The 19881-nt window shown below is 39.4% G+C and overlaps 2 protein-coding genes across 4 annotated transcripts in view; both read right to left on the minus strand.

Moving 5' to 3' along the window:
- The window catches only part of flt1 (fms related receptor tyrosine kinase 1), a 29159-nt gene extending 19437 nt beyond the window's left edge, over positions 1-9722 (minus strand). For 2 of the 3 annotated variants that reach the window (XM_086065981.1, XM_086065980.1), the window contains exons 1-7: positions 9609-9722; positions 8488-8637; positions 6628-6730; positions 5779-5987; positions 3774-3898; positions 734-899; positions 510-646 (exon numbers count right to left, since the gene is read on the minus strand). In XM_086065981.1, coding sequence (XP_085922107.1) covers positions 510-646; positions 734-899; positions 3774-3898; positions 5779-5987; positions 6628-6730; positions 8488-8569 — 822 coding nt within the window. In that variant the 5' untranslated portion in view covers positions 8570-8637; positions 9609-9722. Of the gene's footprint in view, positions 1-509; positions 647-733; positions 900-3773; positions 3899-5778; positions 5988-6627; positions 6731-8303; positions 8462-8487; positions 8638-9608 lie in introns of those variants that run through there. The other variant, XM_086065982.1, reaches the window with a different exon arrangement.
- LOC147155916 (suppressor of tumorigenicity 14 protein homolog) lies at positions 9381-19877 on the minus strand. The gene is made up of 18 exons (XM_086065984.1): positions 18938-19877; positions 18268-18395; positions 16998-17065; positions 16714-16907; positions 15538-15627; positions 15244-15466; positions 15034-15179; positions 13852-13949; positions 13643-13746; positions 12788-12921; positions 12609-12716; positions 12437-12538; positions 12258-12371; positions 12061-12180; positions 11083-11266; positions 10734-11011; positions 10474-10610; positions 9381-9765 (listed from the first exon to the last, which is right to left on the minus strand). Exons 1-18 carry the CDS (start codon positions 19248-19250, stop codon positions 9598-9600), a joined length of 2709 nt encoding a protein of 902 aa, XP_085922110.1. The 5' UTR covers positions 19251-19877; the 3' UTR covers positions 9381-9597.
- Positions 19878-19881: the final 4 nt, after the last annotated feature.

A 19881-nucleotide genomic window follows, 5' to 3' on the forward strand; every position in this document is an offset into this window, starting at 1 on the left:
TGATGATAATACGGTCGACCAAATCTAACGTTGATCAGTGAAACTGGTGTCGGAGGGTAATTTTGCAACTGTTTTACTTGCATTTGAATCTTCTAAACATTGGTCCTTTAACCCAAAATGGCCGACTTCCTGTTCAATTTCAGCCATGGGTTCTTGAGACTTTTTTGTGCATCCACGTCTACCAATTTTTTTGCCAACAGGTGAAAGTAGTGCAGAGGCTTAATTTTCTCAAACTTTCCACTCATCCAAGAATTCAGCCAAAGAAGCGGATTCAACCCAAAATGGCCGACTTCCTGTTCAGTTTGGGACATGGATCCTTGAGACTTTTTTTTTTTTTTTAGGCATCATGTGATGATAAAACGGTCCACCAAATTTGATGTTGATCAGTGAAACCGGCGTCGGGGAGTCATTTTTTCAAACTTTCCATTTTCTCAATATTGGTCGTTGAACCCAAAACGGCCGACTTCCTGTTCAATATCAGGCCTGGGTTATTATTGGCTATTATATACCTTTCCAGGGTAGTCCCACGAGATGTTGACCCTGGTGTTGAGTTCTCCGGTGGCGGTGCAGTTGAGCACCAGCCTCTCTCCCTTCAAGGCCTGCACGGGGCCACTGCTGTTCAGATACACGTCCAGGATGTTACTCACTAAAACCACACACAGGAAGGAGGAGTTACGCCACTTTTCAGAATAAGAGCACCGCATGGTCGCGCGGTTGTAGAAAGCGAGCGCACCTAGCCTGTGGACGATGTAGATGCGCGACTTGTGCGCCACGCCGTCGACGAGGGTCTGGCAGAAGAAGAGGCTGATGTAGTAGAAGGTGGGAGTGCGGATGGTGAAGCCCCGGCGGCTGCTCCAAATGATGTTCCTCTGGTCGGGACTCAAGCTGTGGTCGGGGAACTGTGGGGAGGGGATGTGCATTTTTTTTTTTTTTTTAGAAACTGTTCTTGAAGAGTATTGTATTAACTTAATAATAATATAAAATATCAACTTTTCCCCATTCATTTTCAAGTCCCACTTGCCACGCCCACTTCCATACATACAACTGACCATCATTACCAGCTTTCTGATACTGCTCAAATCGCCTTGTCCAGTAACCAGGAGGTCACGGGTTCGAATTTCACCCCCGACTGTACATTGCAAATATATCCATGGCAATTATGCTAAGGGTATAAATGTATACCAACTGACTATCATAGTTCCACTTTTCCATCTAAATGAATGGAGGGTACTGCATGCCTAGGTGGCGCTATTGAGTGATTAGTTTTTTGTTTTTTTTTGGGTTGCATCGGATATCATTAGTTCCACTTTTCCATCTCAATGAATGGAGGGTACTTTCAGATAACACTTTTCATAAGCATTCAGCTTAGCATTCAGCTATTAGCATTCAGCTTAGCTCATTCACTGCCATTGACGGCTATAGACGTCAAAAATTAATTTGAACTATTTCTATTAGTTACCTTTTTTTCCCACTTTTGTTAACAAGAGTCTGAAAACCTAGAATTTTTTTATTGTACATTTACAACATATATAAAATTTGTGTTTAATCGTGAGTTAAATTAAAATTAAAAATTGTAATTGCCTGACGCTCCTAATATTTAATAATCTTTTCTTTCTTTTTTTAAATCGCCAGGCGATTACAATTCTTAATTGTAATTAATTGCATGGCTTCAATAGTTAACTAATCACAATTTTTTATATCTGTTCTAAATGTACAACATTTTTTCCCTGGGTTTTCATTCTCTTAACAAAAGTGGAAAAAAAAAGTTAAACTAATACAAATACATCAAATGAATTTTTGACGTCTATAGCCGTCAATGGCAGTGAAAAAGTTAGCATTCAGCTATTAACATTCCCACGCAATTTCTGCAGAAATTGCACTTAGTCTAGTATATATATATACATATAGGCACATTTTTGCGTCTTTTCCAGAAATGACTCCATAGCCTTTCAAACGGACGCAAAATGACCTGCACTATTTTTGGACTCCAATTTCCGTGGGGGGTTCACGAGTGGTGGTGGGGGAGGGGTGGTGGGTGTGTTATCTAGGGTATTGTATTGAGCCAGCTAAAATAAAAATAAAAAACTTCCAGGAAAAAAACACTCCAGAGTCCTGTGACAGTCAGTAGATGAAGGGAAGGACGGCAGCTATTTTTAGGATCGTTCCCTTTGTGGTTGGTTACAAGTCTTAAAATAAAACAAATACATTATGTACAGTACAAAAAGTCACGGCACGTATTGCTTCTTCACTGTTTGGTGCTTTTTCCAGAAATGACTTTCTTCAGTATTTCTGATTGGCACCACCTGTTAGTTGCCAAGCACAAATAAAGATTTTCTATGACATTTCTGTGGATGGAAAAAAAAATTAATTATTTTTTTATGCTGCATTGCATTACAGCATCTCTGAATGGTTGCCAACAGGAACGCTGGCAGTCATGGACCCAAATGATACACAGCAGAAAATACATGCACATTTATGCATTTGGAAGAGGTGTTCCGCAGAGCTCTGTGCCAGGCCCACTATCGTTTAACATGACTTGTTTAACACAAATTGTTATATTGCGAGAAGAGGGTTGTAATATTTGGAGGAAAGTCACACTCTTATGAGAAAGTACATACACACAAATGTGCTTATGGTCACGTCGTAATAAAAAATAAAACAACATTTTTAACATATTGCATTTTGCACTGAATACAACAAAAAACTAACAAAATATGAAAAAAAAATTTAACAACAAATTAACAGCAGTACAATTTCCGGTCACGCAAAAACCACCAGAGGGAAACCTCCGGATGCTGAGATCATGTCGGGTTCGAGGAAGCTATTTTTAGAACGATTCCCTTTGCGACTACGAGCACTCGAGGATTTGCCAGTTGAGTAATATGGGGAAGTTATTTTTAACTTGCAATGGCCAAATCCAATTCCCGTTAAATCAAACCAGAATGACTTTATTTGGAATCCTCCCAACTTGCTGATCAACATTTTCGGTTTACCGCACTCTTCCTCTTTCTATTGTTTATCATGATTTGAATGTTACGTTGCTATGAGGAAAATGAGCAATCGGTTTCATAATGGCTATTTCGGTGCTTCACTCACGTATCGGGGATTTTTTTTTCTTTTCGGGATTCATTTAAGCTTTCTCTGCATTCTGCTTGTTTGACAAATTCTCCCCGATTTAGTCATCCGACAAATTGGCACGGCAGCCAGCGTGTTCCGCGGCCGTCCTGAGACAATGGCGCGAGCTGCGGGGGGCCCGAGCGCAACTACTTGGGCTTCCTCCTGCCAGCTGTTTTAAGCATCATGAGCAAAAAAGTTGGCGGCCGGGAGTGCGACTACGAGTGAGGCTGTGGGAAGTGATGCTGGCGGGGGGCCAACGGGGCACTGTGGACCTAACGTCCTGTCTCCAGCCAGCTTCAAAACAAAACAAAAAAAGATCGGAAAAAGCTTGTTAAGAAATTGAAAACGGCGCCGACGATGATCATTTGGGACATTTTCTATGCCGTTTGATTTGCTTTATTTACTACTAAGAAACATGGGAGGCTTCCTGTGTCTTTTCGAGTAAGGCTTCTTGAGACTTTTTTGTTGGTCTACTCATGATAGACACGTATGCCAAATTGCAAGTCGTTAAGTGAAACTGAATTTTTTAAATGCAAAGTTTTAGATCCGTAAATATCTAATAGAACTCTGAGATTTGCCCAAAATGGCTGCCACAAGCAAAATGGCAGACCTTCTGGGTCTTATCAAGCATGGGCTTCTTGAGATTTAAAACTCACCTTGACCAGGGTGCTGGTGAGGTTGGGGTGGGTGACCCTGCAGGGGATGACCAGCGGCTGCTTCTCCTTCATGTACAAAACGTCGGGGCTCATCTCTGAATGGTCCACAAATGGCTGCTGACTGTCTGAAAGACAAACACTGGCGATCAGGGACCCAAATGGCACACAGTAGGAAATACATGAGAAAAGGTGTTCCACAGAGCTCTGTGCCAGGCACACTTTCTGTCCAGTCGTTTAATACCATTTACTGGCATGTTGTACAGTGTTTCTAAAGGTCTTAATGTTGCTTGATGTTGATGCTAATCGTTAGCATGTCGCTTTCCATTACGCTAACAAAAGAAATAATAGCAGCGTTGCGAGAAAGTTGTCAGATTAGCCAAGCCCATTAACGTACTATCGATGCTAATCGTTAGCACGTCGATGACGCTTTCCACTAAGCTAGCAAAAAAATAATAATAGCAGTGTTGCGAGAAAGTTGTCAGATTAGGTATACACATTAACGTACTATCGATGCTAATAGTTAGCATGTCAATGACGCTTTTCATTAAGCTAGCAGGGGCATTCCTAACATATGCAACCTTTTATTTGTACTCTATTGGTGGCTGCTTGCACTATTGTGTAGTCCGCAGTGCTCTGTTGTCATTGAGTTCGCAAACCCCCCCCCCCCCCCCCATGGCTAATGGCCGCCCGCCGTCCACAATAAACATGCAGATTGTGGGTAGGCAATCATTGCGCCGCATTGTTTGTGTGTTCATGGTTGTTATTCAAGGAAAGCTAATCTCTGAACGCCCCCCTAAACAAAAGTACCCCAAGGACCGGCCCACCGAGCAGGGCTTCCTTCTGTCGCCGCTTTGATTCGGGGCGTAATGGACGCGGAGACCTGAGCGATGGACGCCCCCCCCCCCCCGGTGAGGGCAGAGATGCTCTCCGGGGGCGAGGGAGGGGCCGACCATCGCAGACTTTGTGCCTCCTCTTTGCTTTGGCGGCGGCCTTCATCTTATCCTCACACACGCACACGGACACATACCTTGTCCAACAGCCAGTGTCACCCCCCCCCCACCTTTCGCACCCCCTCCCCTCCCTCACAACCCCTGGCCTCCTCCCTTCAAGCACAGGATGCTGGAGCGGGCCAGATAAGGCCGATGCCCTGCATGGGAAACTCTGCCCAGGCTTGAGCCTTTCAACAGCTGGCCCATTACACTCCAAAAAAGATGTTTATTTATATACAAATAAGAATAGAAATATATCGAGAGCAGCGCAAGGTGCTGAAACCACGCTTGGAGTGTTTAGAGATCATCGGCGCTACTGTTTTTAGCACTTCCTGTTTAAAAACCTCCCGCGGTTGCCTGTGCAGGTCAGACTGATCCGTTTTAAAAGTTAAATGTAATTTGTTGCGGTGACGTGAGCTGAATTAAAATCCTGGATTGGATTGGATCACCCAAAAAAAGTGACATTTTAAAATGAAAATTATCACATTAAAAGGTTACATTTATAACGTCAGCTTTTTTTCTAGTGTGGCAGCAATATGATTATTACATTTGTTTTATTTTATTTAAAAAAAAATACACAATTCTTTTAACACATTTTAATGGAATTTATTTTTAATATATTTTTGCATTTTTATTTATATGAAAAAAAAAATAATTGTAATATATTTTTATTTAACATTGAATACAATTCTAATCTAGAGCTATAGTATTAGCACAGATTAGCATTAGCTAACAGCCTTACCAGCATTAGCATCTTTAAAGAAACTCGCTTTGTTAAAGTATATAAAGTCTTCACAAAAAAAACCAAAATCACTAGTTTTGTTGCCATTAGCTTTTTGTTGAAAAATTAGTTGCTACTGAATAGCTAAATACAGCTACAAAGTCGCTGATTTGGCAGCAGTGCAAAGTCCTCGCTTTGACGCAACTCCCTAAGCTCCACCCCCGGTCGTCATGGTAGCAAAAGGCATACTCTGCATTTGCAAAACTGCCCGAACAATATGCAAGTGTGTTCTTACCTGCCACATAAACGTAAACCGACGCCTGCCGCTGCGCTCGGTGTCGGTATCGGCACAGGTAGGAGCCCGTGTGATGCGGTCGGGCGGCGCCCAGCAGCGTCACCCGACTGCAGTACAGCCGCTGCGACTTTCCGCAGCGGGATTCCTCCACGCGGATCCAATCGTGAGGCAGGTTGGGCGGGAATGACCACGAGAGCTCCCAGCGACCCCTGGACGATGAGGCACACACACATTTATTGTAAAATTTTAAATGAGAGAATTACATTCTGGAACATCTGCTAGCCTAATGCTAACAGACAATGCAAAACACTATAACCGGGCTAACAAAGCTAGCATAGATGTTACTTTGCTATAACACTTTAAGAAATTGATATTTGGAAAAAAAGGTCCAGCAACACATAGGCAATATAAAAATACAGGCATATATTCTTTATCCTCTGCAAAAAACATTTTACAAAAATGTTTGTAAAGCTGTTTTCAATCTGAAAAAAATTATGCTATAGTATTGTACTTGATAAAACATATAGTAATGACATAACTTAACATCATTTGAAGAATCAAACAGTATCTTTTGCCAAATATTTTTGCTCCACTTCAACGGATATTGTGCTGGTGTGAGCACCCTGCCCGCCTGGGAGGCAGTATAATACAGAAGGATATGTGGTGCATCTTTGCAGAGGATAAAGAAAATATACCAGCGAGTATAATAAATATGTTTCTATATGTTGCTGTACCATTTGTGTTCAATTAGTCCCATTGCTTAAAGAATTATGACACCAATGCTATTAGCTAGCCCGCAAATGGCAAATTGCATTGTTTATTAGCATTTAGCTAAAGTTAGAAAGTGACCTGCAGTTGAGCTCCAGGGTCTGGTTGAGCTCCAGGACCAGCTGTCCGTGTGTCCCCTCCAGCACGGGTATGCTGTATTTGCTTTTGGCCTCCTTGTCTGCACCTGCACAACACAAGGACACTTTCAGGCAAGCGGCAGCAGGGGCAACCCCGAGCATTGTCCCGCCCCCCCAAAAAAATATCAAAAAAACAAACAAGAAGTTGTCGAAAAAGAGCCAATCGCATTTCGGTTCATTGAGACGGATGGCAGCGGTCGTGGATTGTTGGCATTATGGCTCTCCGTGGACGGCTCATTCAGAGCAAGTTGCCTTAGTCACACTTCCGATAGCGCTTCCTTTAGTTTGACATGGGGTGACACACGCTCTCTCGTAAACTCTCATACGTATTGTAGCTTCTTTGATGTCCATTCAAAAGGCAAAATGTCCTTTTAATGCTATTCGCAGCTCAGATTATTCCAAAAAAGAAAAAGAAAAACGAAAAGATGTTTATCTAGAAATATATTTTACATTATACATTTAATGAAAGGTATATTTTATTTTTTTATTTATTTTTTATATTATCTACTAACAGATGAGTTAAGTATTTTAAAAAGTACCGACTCGATAAGTGACTATTTGAAAGCCAAAATAAATTCAGTCCTCGATATTACGGAAGGAATTTAAAGTAAATATATTAAAGACAAAAATAATTTATTGAACATTAGAAGAAATTACATATACACTTTTTCAATAAAATAAAATAAAAGTCTAAAATATAATATCAGAATTTTTGGATTACATTTTAAAAATGCAAAAACAAATGTATTTAAAAATCACAAAAGTAAAATCGAATCTAATATTAAAGAAATTGGCCAAAAATGTAAAAATAAAATAAAAATCACAGTAATTCAAGCAAAAAAAAACAAAAAAACGAAAAAATTATATTATTTACACCTTCAATACTGCTGGGTCAAAAACTGGATCGACCTTCAAAAAAAAAAAAGAAAGATGGTTCACTGCTTTGTAGAACCAAGTTGGCACATCAGTCCAATTTTTGACTGAAATTGGGTTGCTTTTGACCCAGCAATTTTAACAATGTATTTTCAAATATTAAATTTACAGTATAGTGATTTCTTTTTTCAATCACAAAAACACGAGTTAGGTATTTATATCGAAATGTAAAAAGGAAGAAAAAGCCTTACTGTAAGAATGTGAAAAAAAAATGAATACTTGTAACACATAAAAAATATAAAATTACTGTTTAAACACAAAACATGCCAAACACTTGGATATATATATAATAAAACACTTAAACATATAAAAATCAAAACACATGAATTATATTTTATCAATACTATATGTGTATATCTCTACATGCACGGTGTATTTCTTATTAAGAAATGATGCATTTTAGAGCCGTCACCATCTAATTGATTTTTAAATTGAAAAGTGATTTATATATATTTTTTGCAGAGGGATAATAATAATAATAATAATCACAATAATTTGATCCACCTTGCATGATCACCTATCTGGAGATAAGTGCAGCCACATGGAAACGCTTTGTCGAGCGTTTTCATGGAATTTGGTTGAGGATTTTACATGAAGTCCTCGTACGTAAAAATCCACTCCAACCCCCCCCCCAAATTCAGTGCGTAAAAAAAGTTGGATTGAGACGATCCAGTGGCGCCGACTCACCTTTGGCGAAGAGCGCGTACAATCCACAAAGCAGAAAGGTGAGCAGAAATGTCATCGTTGTTCGTCCAACGACCGATAAAGAAAGAAAGAAAGAGAGACGGGTTAATCCTTTCTTTTTTTTGTGGATGAAGATGATGCAGAAGGGAAAGAGAAGCGACTTGAGGGACTCCTGCGCGACGCCTACCCGTGGTTGGGGCTTTATAGAGTTCCCACAGTGGGGGCCACCGGATGGCGGCCTTCCGCGACGCGCGCACACCCCAAGCCATGCGCGTAACAGCCACTCGGACACACCCAGCGACGGAGTCGACTCCCAGCCTCCTTTAAGTGCTCCGAACTGGCCAATAAATCACACTGACTGGATCTCAATAACAACCGGCATGTGCACATTTAGAATCCACGTGGTGGCTTGCACGTACGCACGTTTTTTTGTCAAATATTTTTTCACTGTACGCAAGTGTGAAACACTAATTTCACAGATTGAAAGACGGTCAAACACACTCGTTTTTTTTCCCCCACTCTCATACACAAGTGAAAAGTCTTTAAAGTTGGGTCAAAAAGGAAACAGCCCAACTTTTTAGGTTATTCATTTAACCCCCAAAAAAATAAAAAATAAAATGAAACGTAATTGCTCCAACAATCACAGCCTGATTCAGATTTTAGACTAGACCAAAAACTTTAACCAAATGAAGGATATTATGGACAAAGAATTTTTTTTTCTTTCAAATGTTAGTATATAATGACGTGCAAAAATAACAATCCATATGCTCTATATTTTTAATATCTTACATTTTTTTGTTTTGGAACTGCACAACAATTGGGGGTGGGGGGGGGGATGCATGCAAACAAGAATGGCTATTACAATTTAATTATAAAATACAAATAAAAGAAAATTGGAAATTCTTTTCTGCTAATTTGAGTGATTTCACAATTATAGGGGCCAAAATAAAGAATACAATTAAATAGGATTTTTCATGTTTTTTTTTTTTTTTTTTAATAATAAATAGATCTAGAGTACATTTCATACAAATAAAATCAACAAAATGAAAGTAATCATACTCATTTTAGTATTTGGCAGAAATTAACCACTAGAGGTCGCTGTGAGCTCAACAACAAGTGCTGATGTGACATTTTATAAAGACCTCAGTTTTAGACTTTTCGTACTTTTTAAATAATTATCATTACATTTAACATCACTGCAGTTCAAAGAAGAAACACATTTTAGTGACTTTTATTTTATTTTATTTGTTTTGCTCCGCAACACACCAAACAAGTGCTTTCTTGGTCCTTGTGGGGGTCACGCCTGACCTCGGGTCTGCTGGTGGATCCATTCGGCGAACTTGACCACTTGCGTGTAGACGCCGGGACGGTTCTGCCTGGCGCAGCCCTCGCCCCAGCTCACGATGCCCGCCAGGAACCAGCGCCAGCCGCGCTCCTGACACACGAGCGGACCCCCGGAGTCACCCTACAAATGACAAAGAGGGCTCAGTACATGAAATAGTGTCTATCCAGTCCATCAAAGGATTGGATTAACCATATTAAACCAAATCTGACAGATTTGGTGAGTGTTTATAGCCTCATAAAAGCAGAATATTTTCTAAATAAAACGTATGAGTATCCAAAAAGCATATAAATGTATCCGTCATGTATATATAAAATACTAATCTGAAAAATAAATTGTCTTTAAACATTTACAATTTTAAATCCATTAAATATTATAAATGTATACAAATCTATTCAAAAATATGGCATATGAATAGAATTGTAAAAAAAAAAACTAAAATAAAATCATAAATCCCCAAATATTAAATATTTAACAATAAAAACGTTTTTACAGTTTTTTAAAATGTATTTATTACAATGCATTTTTAAAATAAATAAATATAAAAACAAAAACAAACAAAATACGAAAAAACATTTTGACCATTAAACAAGACATAAAATAAATATATACACCGGTACAAATATATTGAATTAAATCTGAATGAAGCATTTAAAAAAATTCTAAGATAAAGGCAAAAATAAATAAATAAATATAATATGCATTTTTGTTATAGATTTTAATCTCAAAAACAAAAAACTAACTAATTGTATTTGAACATTTAAAAGATATCAAAGAAATACATGCAAATATACTGGATGGATATCCGTGTTATTGACAAATAGAAGTCACCTGGCAGGCGTCGACCCCGCCCTGCAGGTTTCCCGCGCAAAGCATCCTGGGCGTGACGGCGTCATCGTAGAGCTTGTTGCAGGTGTTCCTGCTGATGATGCGCACCGAGGCCTCTTGCAAGCGAGACGCGAGCTCCCCTGCCATCAAAATGCACGCAAATCAATTCGCACCCTTTTCCTTGCAGGAAAAAATGGGAAGCTGGAGATGATGAATTGCATTTGCGTTCATTTCGGGGGTTCACTGTCAAAAGGAGCGATTACCATCCTCGGTGAGGACGCCCCAGCCGGTGACGAAGCAGCTGGCCCCCATGGCGAAGGCGTGCGAGGGCGCCGGCACGCAGACCGGTTGCACCAGCTCGTTGAAGAAGACGGGGGCGCCCAGCTCCACCAGGGCGATGTCGTAGTCGGACGTCAGCCGCTCGTACTTGGGGTGCGGGACGATACGGCGCACGGGCCTGCTGGCGGCCGAGACGGCGCTCTTACCCGCCGCCATCAAACGCATCCCCATGTAGGCGCGCCACGAGCGTGGATCCGAATACCTGCAAAGCAGGACATACATACATATATATATATGTATGCATACGGACATAAATGCTGTAAGTATTCATACTTGATGGTGTCTGAATCCTGGAAGCAGTGCGCCGCCGAGACGAGCCAGCGTGCGGCGAGCAATGTGGCGCCGCAGACGTGGCCGTAACGTTCCATCTGGAGGCTCACCTGCCACGGCCACGAGCCCGGAGACGCGTTGGCGCCTCCTACGATCTTGGGCCTCTTTCGGGGCCGGATGCCGCAACCTGGATGCGAACACGGGTGCAGATTTAGTTAGTTATGCAGGTTTCAAAAAACGGAATCGCTGCTTTGGATTCAATAACATACTGTATAAGAAAAAGGAGTTGGATATTTTATTGGACAGTATAGGTTGAAGCCAAAACCCAACGTGTACAACAGCGCCCTCAAATGGCCATTTGATATATTTTTTAATTTATAGGGAATAGAAATGCCAAATATATATATATATATATATAATTTTTTTTAAGTACACTGTGTACATTAATGTTTGTAAATGATAACAAATACATAATGTGTATATGCTTACAAAAAATATAAAAAAAAGAATGACAAAAGTTACAATATGTAAACAAATGTAATTTTTCAGTTTTTGTTTTTCTTTCCAAATGGGCTTCAGTGTCCAAAATGATTTAATAAAAAATCGGCTGAAAGAAATATGAAATAAAAGAAGTAAAAATAACAAGACATTTAATAATCAAAATAAAATGGAAAAAAAAGAAAATTTAAATAATTAAAGTAATCATAAATGAAATACATTTAAATAAAACAAAATTAAAATACAGTACATCCAAAAAATAGGATTAAATGGATTTTTTTTTTTTAATGAAATGAAAAATTAAAATAAAATAAAAAGAGAAAAACAAGAAAAAAATATATAAATACAATTCAGAAAACATAAAATATAATTAACATAAATTGATATGAGTACATACAAATATAAAAAAGGAAAAAAAATGTCCAGACCAAAAAAAAAAAAAAATGCATGAAAGCATCCAGATCCTCCTAAACTGCAACTTACCGCAGCGCACCTCATCAGACCCGTCCTGGCAGTCTTTGATTCTGTCACACTCTGGGTTGAGCTTTGTCACGCACTTTCCGTTAGCACATTTGTACGAAGAAGACGAGCAACCTTTCGCATCTGTGAGAGGAACAAAGACACCCCGAAATACATGTAAAAGTATATGAAAATAATCTTCTATTAATATAAATGCTGACATGCTCTGGTGCAGTTAATTTCATCGCTGCGGTCTTTACAGTCCACAACGCCGTCACACACTGAAGACTTGGGCAGGCACACTTTGTTGGCACATGTGTGGTAACATTTACTTCCTGTGAATAAAGCAAATCATTAAAAGATTCACTCTGTGTGTGTGTCCGCGTGCGAGTCGACTCACTGCAGCCGCCGTCTTCACCGCTGTCTGAGCAGACGCCACATTGGCTGCTTTGGGTTTGACATTGGCCGTTGGCGCACAGCACCTCGCCAGGCCTGCACGACGCTGGACGCAAACAACAACGCTGAGGCTACAGTGGAGGTTTGATAGTTGATGATCGCAGATGGACACTTACAGCATCTGGCTTCGTCGCGACCGTCCTCGCAGTCCCTGACGCCGTCGCACACACGCCTCAAAGGGACGCAGCGGCCGTCGCCGCAGCCCAACTGACGCGGCGGGCAGGCTGCGCGTACGGAGGACATTAATTAGGTGCTGTGACTTTAAATGAGGGCGGGGGCGGGGTCGGCAACTTACAGCCCTCGGGCGAGAAGGTCCGGTAGCGCAAATAGAAACCCCGGTGAGTCACGGCTTCGTCCGAGTGGAAGCGGATGGAGAGGGGAGACGAGTAGACCCGCCTTCTGCTGCTCTCCGATATCTGGTTGCAAAATCTAGACCAATAAGAAAGGAGATAGGAGTCACATGATCATTTGAATTAATGCTGCTTGATCAACGTGGTGCCTAATGCAGAGAGGAGAAAGTTTGGTAAGTTAAAATAATGCATAAAGGATAGATTTTGTATCTATATTTGGGATTAAAATTTTTTTTTGATTAGTTATTCATTTTTAATTGATATTATTAGATTTTTAAACACATGTCTCATTTTGAAGCTGTATTTCCACATTCCCTGTTCATCATTTTATTAATTGTAAATATATTTAAGAAGTTTTTAAATGATTATATATATATATATATATATATATATATATATATATATATTTAAACTTTAATTTGTTTTATTATTTTGTAATTTATTTTATTTTATTGTCATTCATTGTATTTATTATTACTATTTTTCTTGTTTAATGCTGGAGTTATTAAATTTTTTATTTTATGTTTTATTCATTCCACATACTTTTTAAGTATGATTTTGTATTACTCATCTATTAATTATATTACATATATAAAAAATTATGCACATTTTTACTTCCCAATAAATTAATATTTCTATAATGACTTAATAATGATAATTCTTTTTGTTTACTTACTGTTACTATTTATTGTTTTTAAAATGTTTTTTTTTTTCATAAAATTTAGATCAAAACCTATATTTTGGCTTGCGAGACGCTGCGGTGACAAAATCCTTACAACTAATACGCTCCCATGACTCACTTGACGCCGCCGACGTCCAGCCAGTCCTTCTCGCAACCGTCCGACGACTGCTGGATGTCCAGCCTCATCATCGTCACGGAGATCAGATATCCAGGCAACGGTGCCTGAATGTCAGCCGATTGAATGAAAAAAAGAAAAAGCACGCCATAGTCTACAATTGTGTTGAAAAAAACCCCAACTTTTCTCACAGACCCCCAGGTACGACTCACTCGTAGTGTCCACCTGCAGTCAATATTAGGAGGGTAGTGGTAGGGATGGTAAGGTGAGGAAATGGAGCCATTCCAAATTGACACAGACCCTCCACAACCTAAATAATACAAGAACAAAACAAAGGCCGCTGACTATATTAGGTACCCCAAGACAATATCATTATCAACCAATTATATATGCTAGATTTTGAATGTAACCAAGTAAAGGTCCATCATGTGCGCATAAAGTGTTCATATATATTAGCCACACAATACAATTTACATGAATGGAAAATGTTAACTATTTTGGGGCACCTTCTATTCCAAGGATGAGCAACACACTTCCTAGCCAGATGAATGACTAAAAATACCATTTTAAAAATGGTCAAAATATGTGCCAGTCTATGCGTAGCGAAAAAAACACATAATTGAGGCCCATTGAAATAAATGCATTGGAAAAATCGGGCTAAAACAAAAACATAAAATTGTATTTTATTTTTCATAAACCCCAAAAATACTTACAAAAACGCAGATTTTTTTTATGCTGTTGACCCCCCCCCCCAAAAAATAAATAAATAAATAAATAAATTAAAAATATTGACAAAAAAACGTAAATGGTATATTAATTTAAAAAAATCAAAAGTAAAACAAAAATCCTTTCAAAAGTAATGTTGAATGTAGATTTGAACAATTTCATTATACATTTTCATAAGTCCAAAAATCTTAAATGTCTAACAATAAAACCGTTTTTTAACAACAAAAAGCTAAATACAAACACATTCTAACATTCAATCAGATTTTTTTTAAATAAAAAAAAAACATGAATTTATTACACTACATTTTTAAAATACAAAAAATATAAAAAGCTAAACAAAACACAAAACACGTAGTAATACGAAAAACATTTTGAACATTAAACTAGACATGAAATAAATATATACACATTATTCAAACATATTAAATCTGAATTAAACATTTAAAAAAAATCTAAAATCAAAACAAATAATATAAATACAGCATGCATGGGAGTATGTATGCGTGGTTCCACTGCAGTAAACATGTTTCGAATTCCCCTCGCTAATTGTTTTTTGTCGTTAAAATTAATTGGGCGCAACTCAAGAGTGTGGTCGCGAGGAGTGAAACCTCTAAAACATGCAGAACTGGTCCTGGAGGACCCGAGTTTGAGACTAATGTTATACTAACCTGCTTTGGGGACAGCGTGGAAGTACGCTTTGAAGACGGCTCCCTCCCTTTGCCGACTGAAGGAGAAGGTGAGCAGCATGACGTTCCCCGAGGATGTCAGCCTCAAGGCGGGGGAGGAGCCTGACGTCACGGGCAGCCCGCACCACCTGCAAGCACAAAAGCAAAAAAGGTGGAAATAAAGCAAAAAAAGCAACAGATGAGAGAGCGTACCTGGTGATGATCTTATTCTGCAAAGGAAGCAGGAAGTCGTAGGCGGACATCTTGTGGGCGCCGCAGCTTGGCGAGGCGGTGCCGCCGTGAAGGGCGAGGACCACCAGGCGGAGCGCGTGACCCGATGGCACGCGAAGGCGCCACTGGTAGTATAGCTTCTTGGGACTCACCAGGACCAGGGTGCGGTTCACACCGTGTTTAGCGTACAGGTCAAAGGACACGGCTTCAGACAAGAAGCAAAGAGCAAATATCACTTCTGATGATTTCTTTACGTTTTTAAAGTCGAAGACTCACCTTGGAAGCCGAGCTGCCACTTCCCACTCTGGAGGCTGTTTGGATTCTTAAGCTTGTCTGATTTTTCTTCCCATTCATCAGGATCCAAACCTACACAGGTGCAGTCAACATTAGGTGTCAAATTGGATATTATGACATCACATAACCAGAGAGGGCTGCTCGATTCTGAAGAAAATATTAATCACGATTATTTCGGTCATAACTGAAATCACGATTAGGGTGATCATTTAAACGTAAAAAAAATGAAGACAAAATCCTTTAAAACACTATAAATAGGCAAGTTCCTTTTGGACGAAACAATTTATTAAATTTGTTACTTGAAATTTTTTAAAAAGGTGCAAATGTATACATTCAAACAACTTAAACAACTAAACATTAGCATGAATAATATTTTCTTTTTTTTTGACGATTATGCTGATTTTGTAATTGTGGAGTGTAATAATTGAAATTGTAATTGAATTTTGATTAATTGCACAGCCCTATAACTAGATATTAGCAACGTCATAAAAGATTTAAAAAGCCTTCAAAAACAGCTTTAATTTGATATACGACTCAATATGGTTTCTTGTCAACCGATAGCCAAAGCCAACCATATCATATTAAATACAAAACATTTTGAGCCCTCTAGTTCATGAGCATAATAAAAATAAAAAAATTCCGGGCAGTCCCTTACTATTGGACATACATGATCTGACACATGCATTGCACGCGTAATCCATTAGAGGGCAGTATCACACAGTTGATTGCTTTTCCAGCAACCTTGTAAGATCGCCCAATTGAGAAAGGAGAGTTATCAATAGTGGCAAATGTTCTTTCTGATTTTTGGAAATAATAATAAGTTTGATATGTCTATTTGTTATGATATATTTGACAGTTATAAATGTACCATTTTAAAGCATTGTGACCTGATGTATCAAATATGACACAATTGAAAAGTCATATGTGGAAGTTGATTTAAAAAAGCGCCAATAAAGACTATTTACAAAGAATCCGAATTTTCTCTCATATATTTCATGGTTCAGGCTTTATAGGGTTAATTAAAAACAAATCAACTAAGCAGCTTTCTAACTAGTGCATATCCATAAAGCTTGATGACAATTGGAGAAACAATGTGGAAAAACATTAGGGATTTATAATTTTGTTTGATTTCACACAAACGATTTAAAGCTACGTTACCCAGCAGATGTAGCGTGACGTCGTCCTGCTCCAAGTAGTAGCGCTGCTCGTGCCTGCCGTCCCACACGACCTTGTTGCTCCCCGGCAGCCCGCGCTGCAGCTTCTCCGGGCTGGACCGGCGTATCGCCATGGCGACGTGGTTCGGGGCGGAGAATTGACTCCAGTAGAACACGGTGAGGCCTTCTGTGCCTTCACTGCCGCACAGACACACACGCAGACACACGCGCACACTCTTCATTTGCATCATGACGTTCAGGTGTCCCAATACTTTTGCAGCAGCGTACCTGAAGGCAGCGATCCCTGAGCGCAGGTAGTAAGAGCTCCACAGAGTGGACTTGTAGAGTTCTGAGAACTGAAAAATATTTTATATCATAAAGGGTAAAGGATTAATTAGGTGGGAGGCCTCTATTTGAAAAATGATTGATTGGTAAAATAAGAAAAAAAAATAGACACACAATATAATTAATGTCTTTTCTGTCAAAAAAATTTTCCTGAGGGGAGAAATGGAGGCGTCTATATGGGGTAAGGTTTTTAATAAATGGGAGACCTTTAATTGCAAAATATTTGTACATTTAAACTTTTTTTTTATTAGAATATGTCTACAGTGTGTATTACAGCTAGTTTGTTGTATGAATTTTTTTCTGAGGGGGGAAAGCAGATGTCTATTTGTGGCGAGTGATTTTTTAGGAGGAGGGCATTTATTTTTCAAAACGTTTATTCTTTTTTATTATTATTATTTTGTGTACAATTTGCATGTCATATTTATTTCTCTTTTGTGGGAATGATTGAGTGGTACAGTAAGGGAAAAAATACACACTTTACACAAATTATAATCAATATGTCTTCTCTGTCAAAGTATTTTATATCTGCGGGGAAAATGGAGGCGTCTATTTGGGGTAAGGTCTTTAATAAATGGGAGACCTTAAATTGCAGAAATATTTTTGCAAATATATATATCTTTTTACGAGGATATGTCTACAGTGTGTATTACCGGCTAATTTGCCTTTTTTTTCCTGGGGGGTGGAGCAGGTGTCGATTTGGGCGAGTGATTTATTAGGAGGGAGGCATTTATTTTTCAAAATGTTTATTATTTTGCATAGTTATTTATTTAGTTTGAGGGGTTTATTTATCAAAGTGAACACTTGGGACAGGAAATACTGTACAGTAAATTAAACTCATTTCGTTCAGCAGGTGATGGCAAAGTCTGTTCCTAAAATGATGGTGAGAACCTCCTAGCTCACTTTGTGTGTGTGTGTGTGTGTGTGTGCCGCACACAGACAATGTTCGTATTGAAGTCTTTTGCTCGTCCTCTCACTATGGCAGGCTTGTCCTCAACACTGAAAAGAGCCTGATCCCCGAGGACCCTTTGGACCCCCCTTAGACGCTCACACACACATACATACACTATAGACGCACACACATTTACTCACACACACACACTGACGAGCTCCTGTTTCAGCTTTACATTTAACAGCAAGGAGATGCAAAAGAGGAAAAGGCAAGACAAGGAGAAGGGAATAGTCAGGCAAAATGTAGGGGCAAAATGGCACCCACGTAAGACTTGAAGGAGCGCGCCTGCAGGCGAAACTGCGGCGAGGAGCTGTCGGCGAGCTCCGTAGAGAAGTTCAAGTTGGGAAACTCCACGCTGCATCCCAGGAAAAAGACGGAGGTGGGCGGGGCTGCTGAGGAAAAGTGGCATGAAGGTTTACAGTAATACCTTGGGAAAACGTGCTTTTTAATAGGAAAAATAGCAGTATATGTAAATTTATTTTATTTTTCATTTATTTTAAACATATAGTAATGAAGCAATGACATTTAATGCATTTTCATTTCATTTCAATATTGTGCTGCTACTCCTCCTGGTGTGCTCCAGTTGTTAAACTGAGCCATCACATTTGCATCAGTTGACCACATTTCAGTTATGTACATGATGTACATGATTAAATTCTTATTTTTTATCAGCCAATCTTATTGCAGATTTTTCAATCATTATCTATTTGACGTTGAAATGTTATTTAATGTGGAAAAAAACAAGTTTGATTATTGGGCCAGACCCTAGTTATAACATAGCGACACCATGCTATCAGTTAGCATGTCAATTATATTTTCCGTTAACATTAAGCCAGTGGGCTTGAGTAGGGCAAAGTTAAGTGGTTTGTTTAAACAGGTCAATGTTTAAAGTGTGTTTTATGAAGAGTTGTTGACGAATAAAAGTGTGCCTCACATGTCAAGTAGTGTGCAGCTAAAGCGATGGCAGCGACGCCTGACAAAACGGGCAGGAGTCCAAACGGCCATCTCCTGCGACAATCGCATTGGGGAGGCGGAACTTGCTCCTCTTCAATCTTCGTCGGGAAGCTGGCAAGATGAGTGGACTCCTTCAAGACCCCCTCTTCCTTCTGTCGGACAAACAATTTAAGGTGGGCATCATTATAACAAAATGGGAGTGGGTGGGGTGGAGTTCTTCTTACCTGCACCCCGCAGGAGCTGGAGCGTCCATGCCCGAAGATGCAGTACACCTGGCAGCTTTCCCTCCTCATGGCGGAGTCCCGGTCCGTTCCGGAGAGGCGATTGAGAGAGCGAGACGACCCCCACACCCACCCCGACCGAAATCCGACCCCTTTTTCATTCACCTGCTCCGCTTTTTAGGTGTGAGCCCGAGTCCCACAATGCATTGCACGGCCGGGGCGGGGGACAATGAGGACACTATGTTCAAACCCCGTTGACTGATATTGTGTGCAAACTTCCCCCCTTGTCGCAATTGCGGCGGGTTGAATGCTCCACGGGGGGGGCGGGTATTTAGCGAGACCCCGCAATCACTAATCTGGCATCGAATGACTCGAGATGTTGTACGGTACATTCAATCAACGTTTATTGTGTAACTTTCCTCCAACAATAGCAACATTTCCAAGGCGGTCAATTTGGCGTGGGCAAACTTGGGAGACCAATTTTCAATTGTATGAAGTAAATGAAAAAAAAAACCATAAAACATTTTAATAAAAAAATTAATAAAAGGAAAAAAATAATAAAGATATATGTAAAATATTTGATTTCAATAATTCACAACCATGAATTTTTATTGTAGTTATAATTCATTAAATTGTCATAACTTCCTGAATTAAATATATATATATTTTTTTAATTACTATTAATCAATAGCTATTAACTTAA

This window comes from Leptonotus elevatus, chromosome 21 (assembly GCF_054856555.1).
Source record: "Leptonotus elevatus isolate MCC_2025b chromosome 21, RoL_Lele_1.0, whole genome shotgun sequence".
NCBI lineage: Eukaryota > Metazoa > Chordata > Actinopteri > Syngnathiformes > Syngnathidae > Leptonotus > Leptonotus elevatus.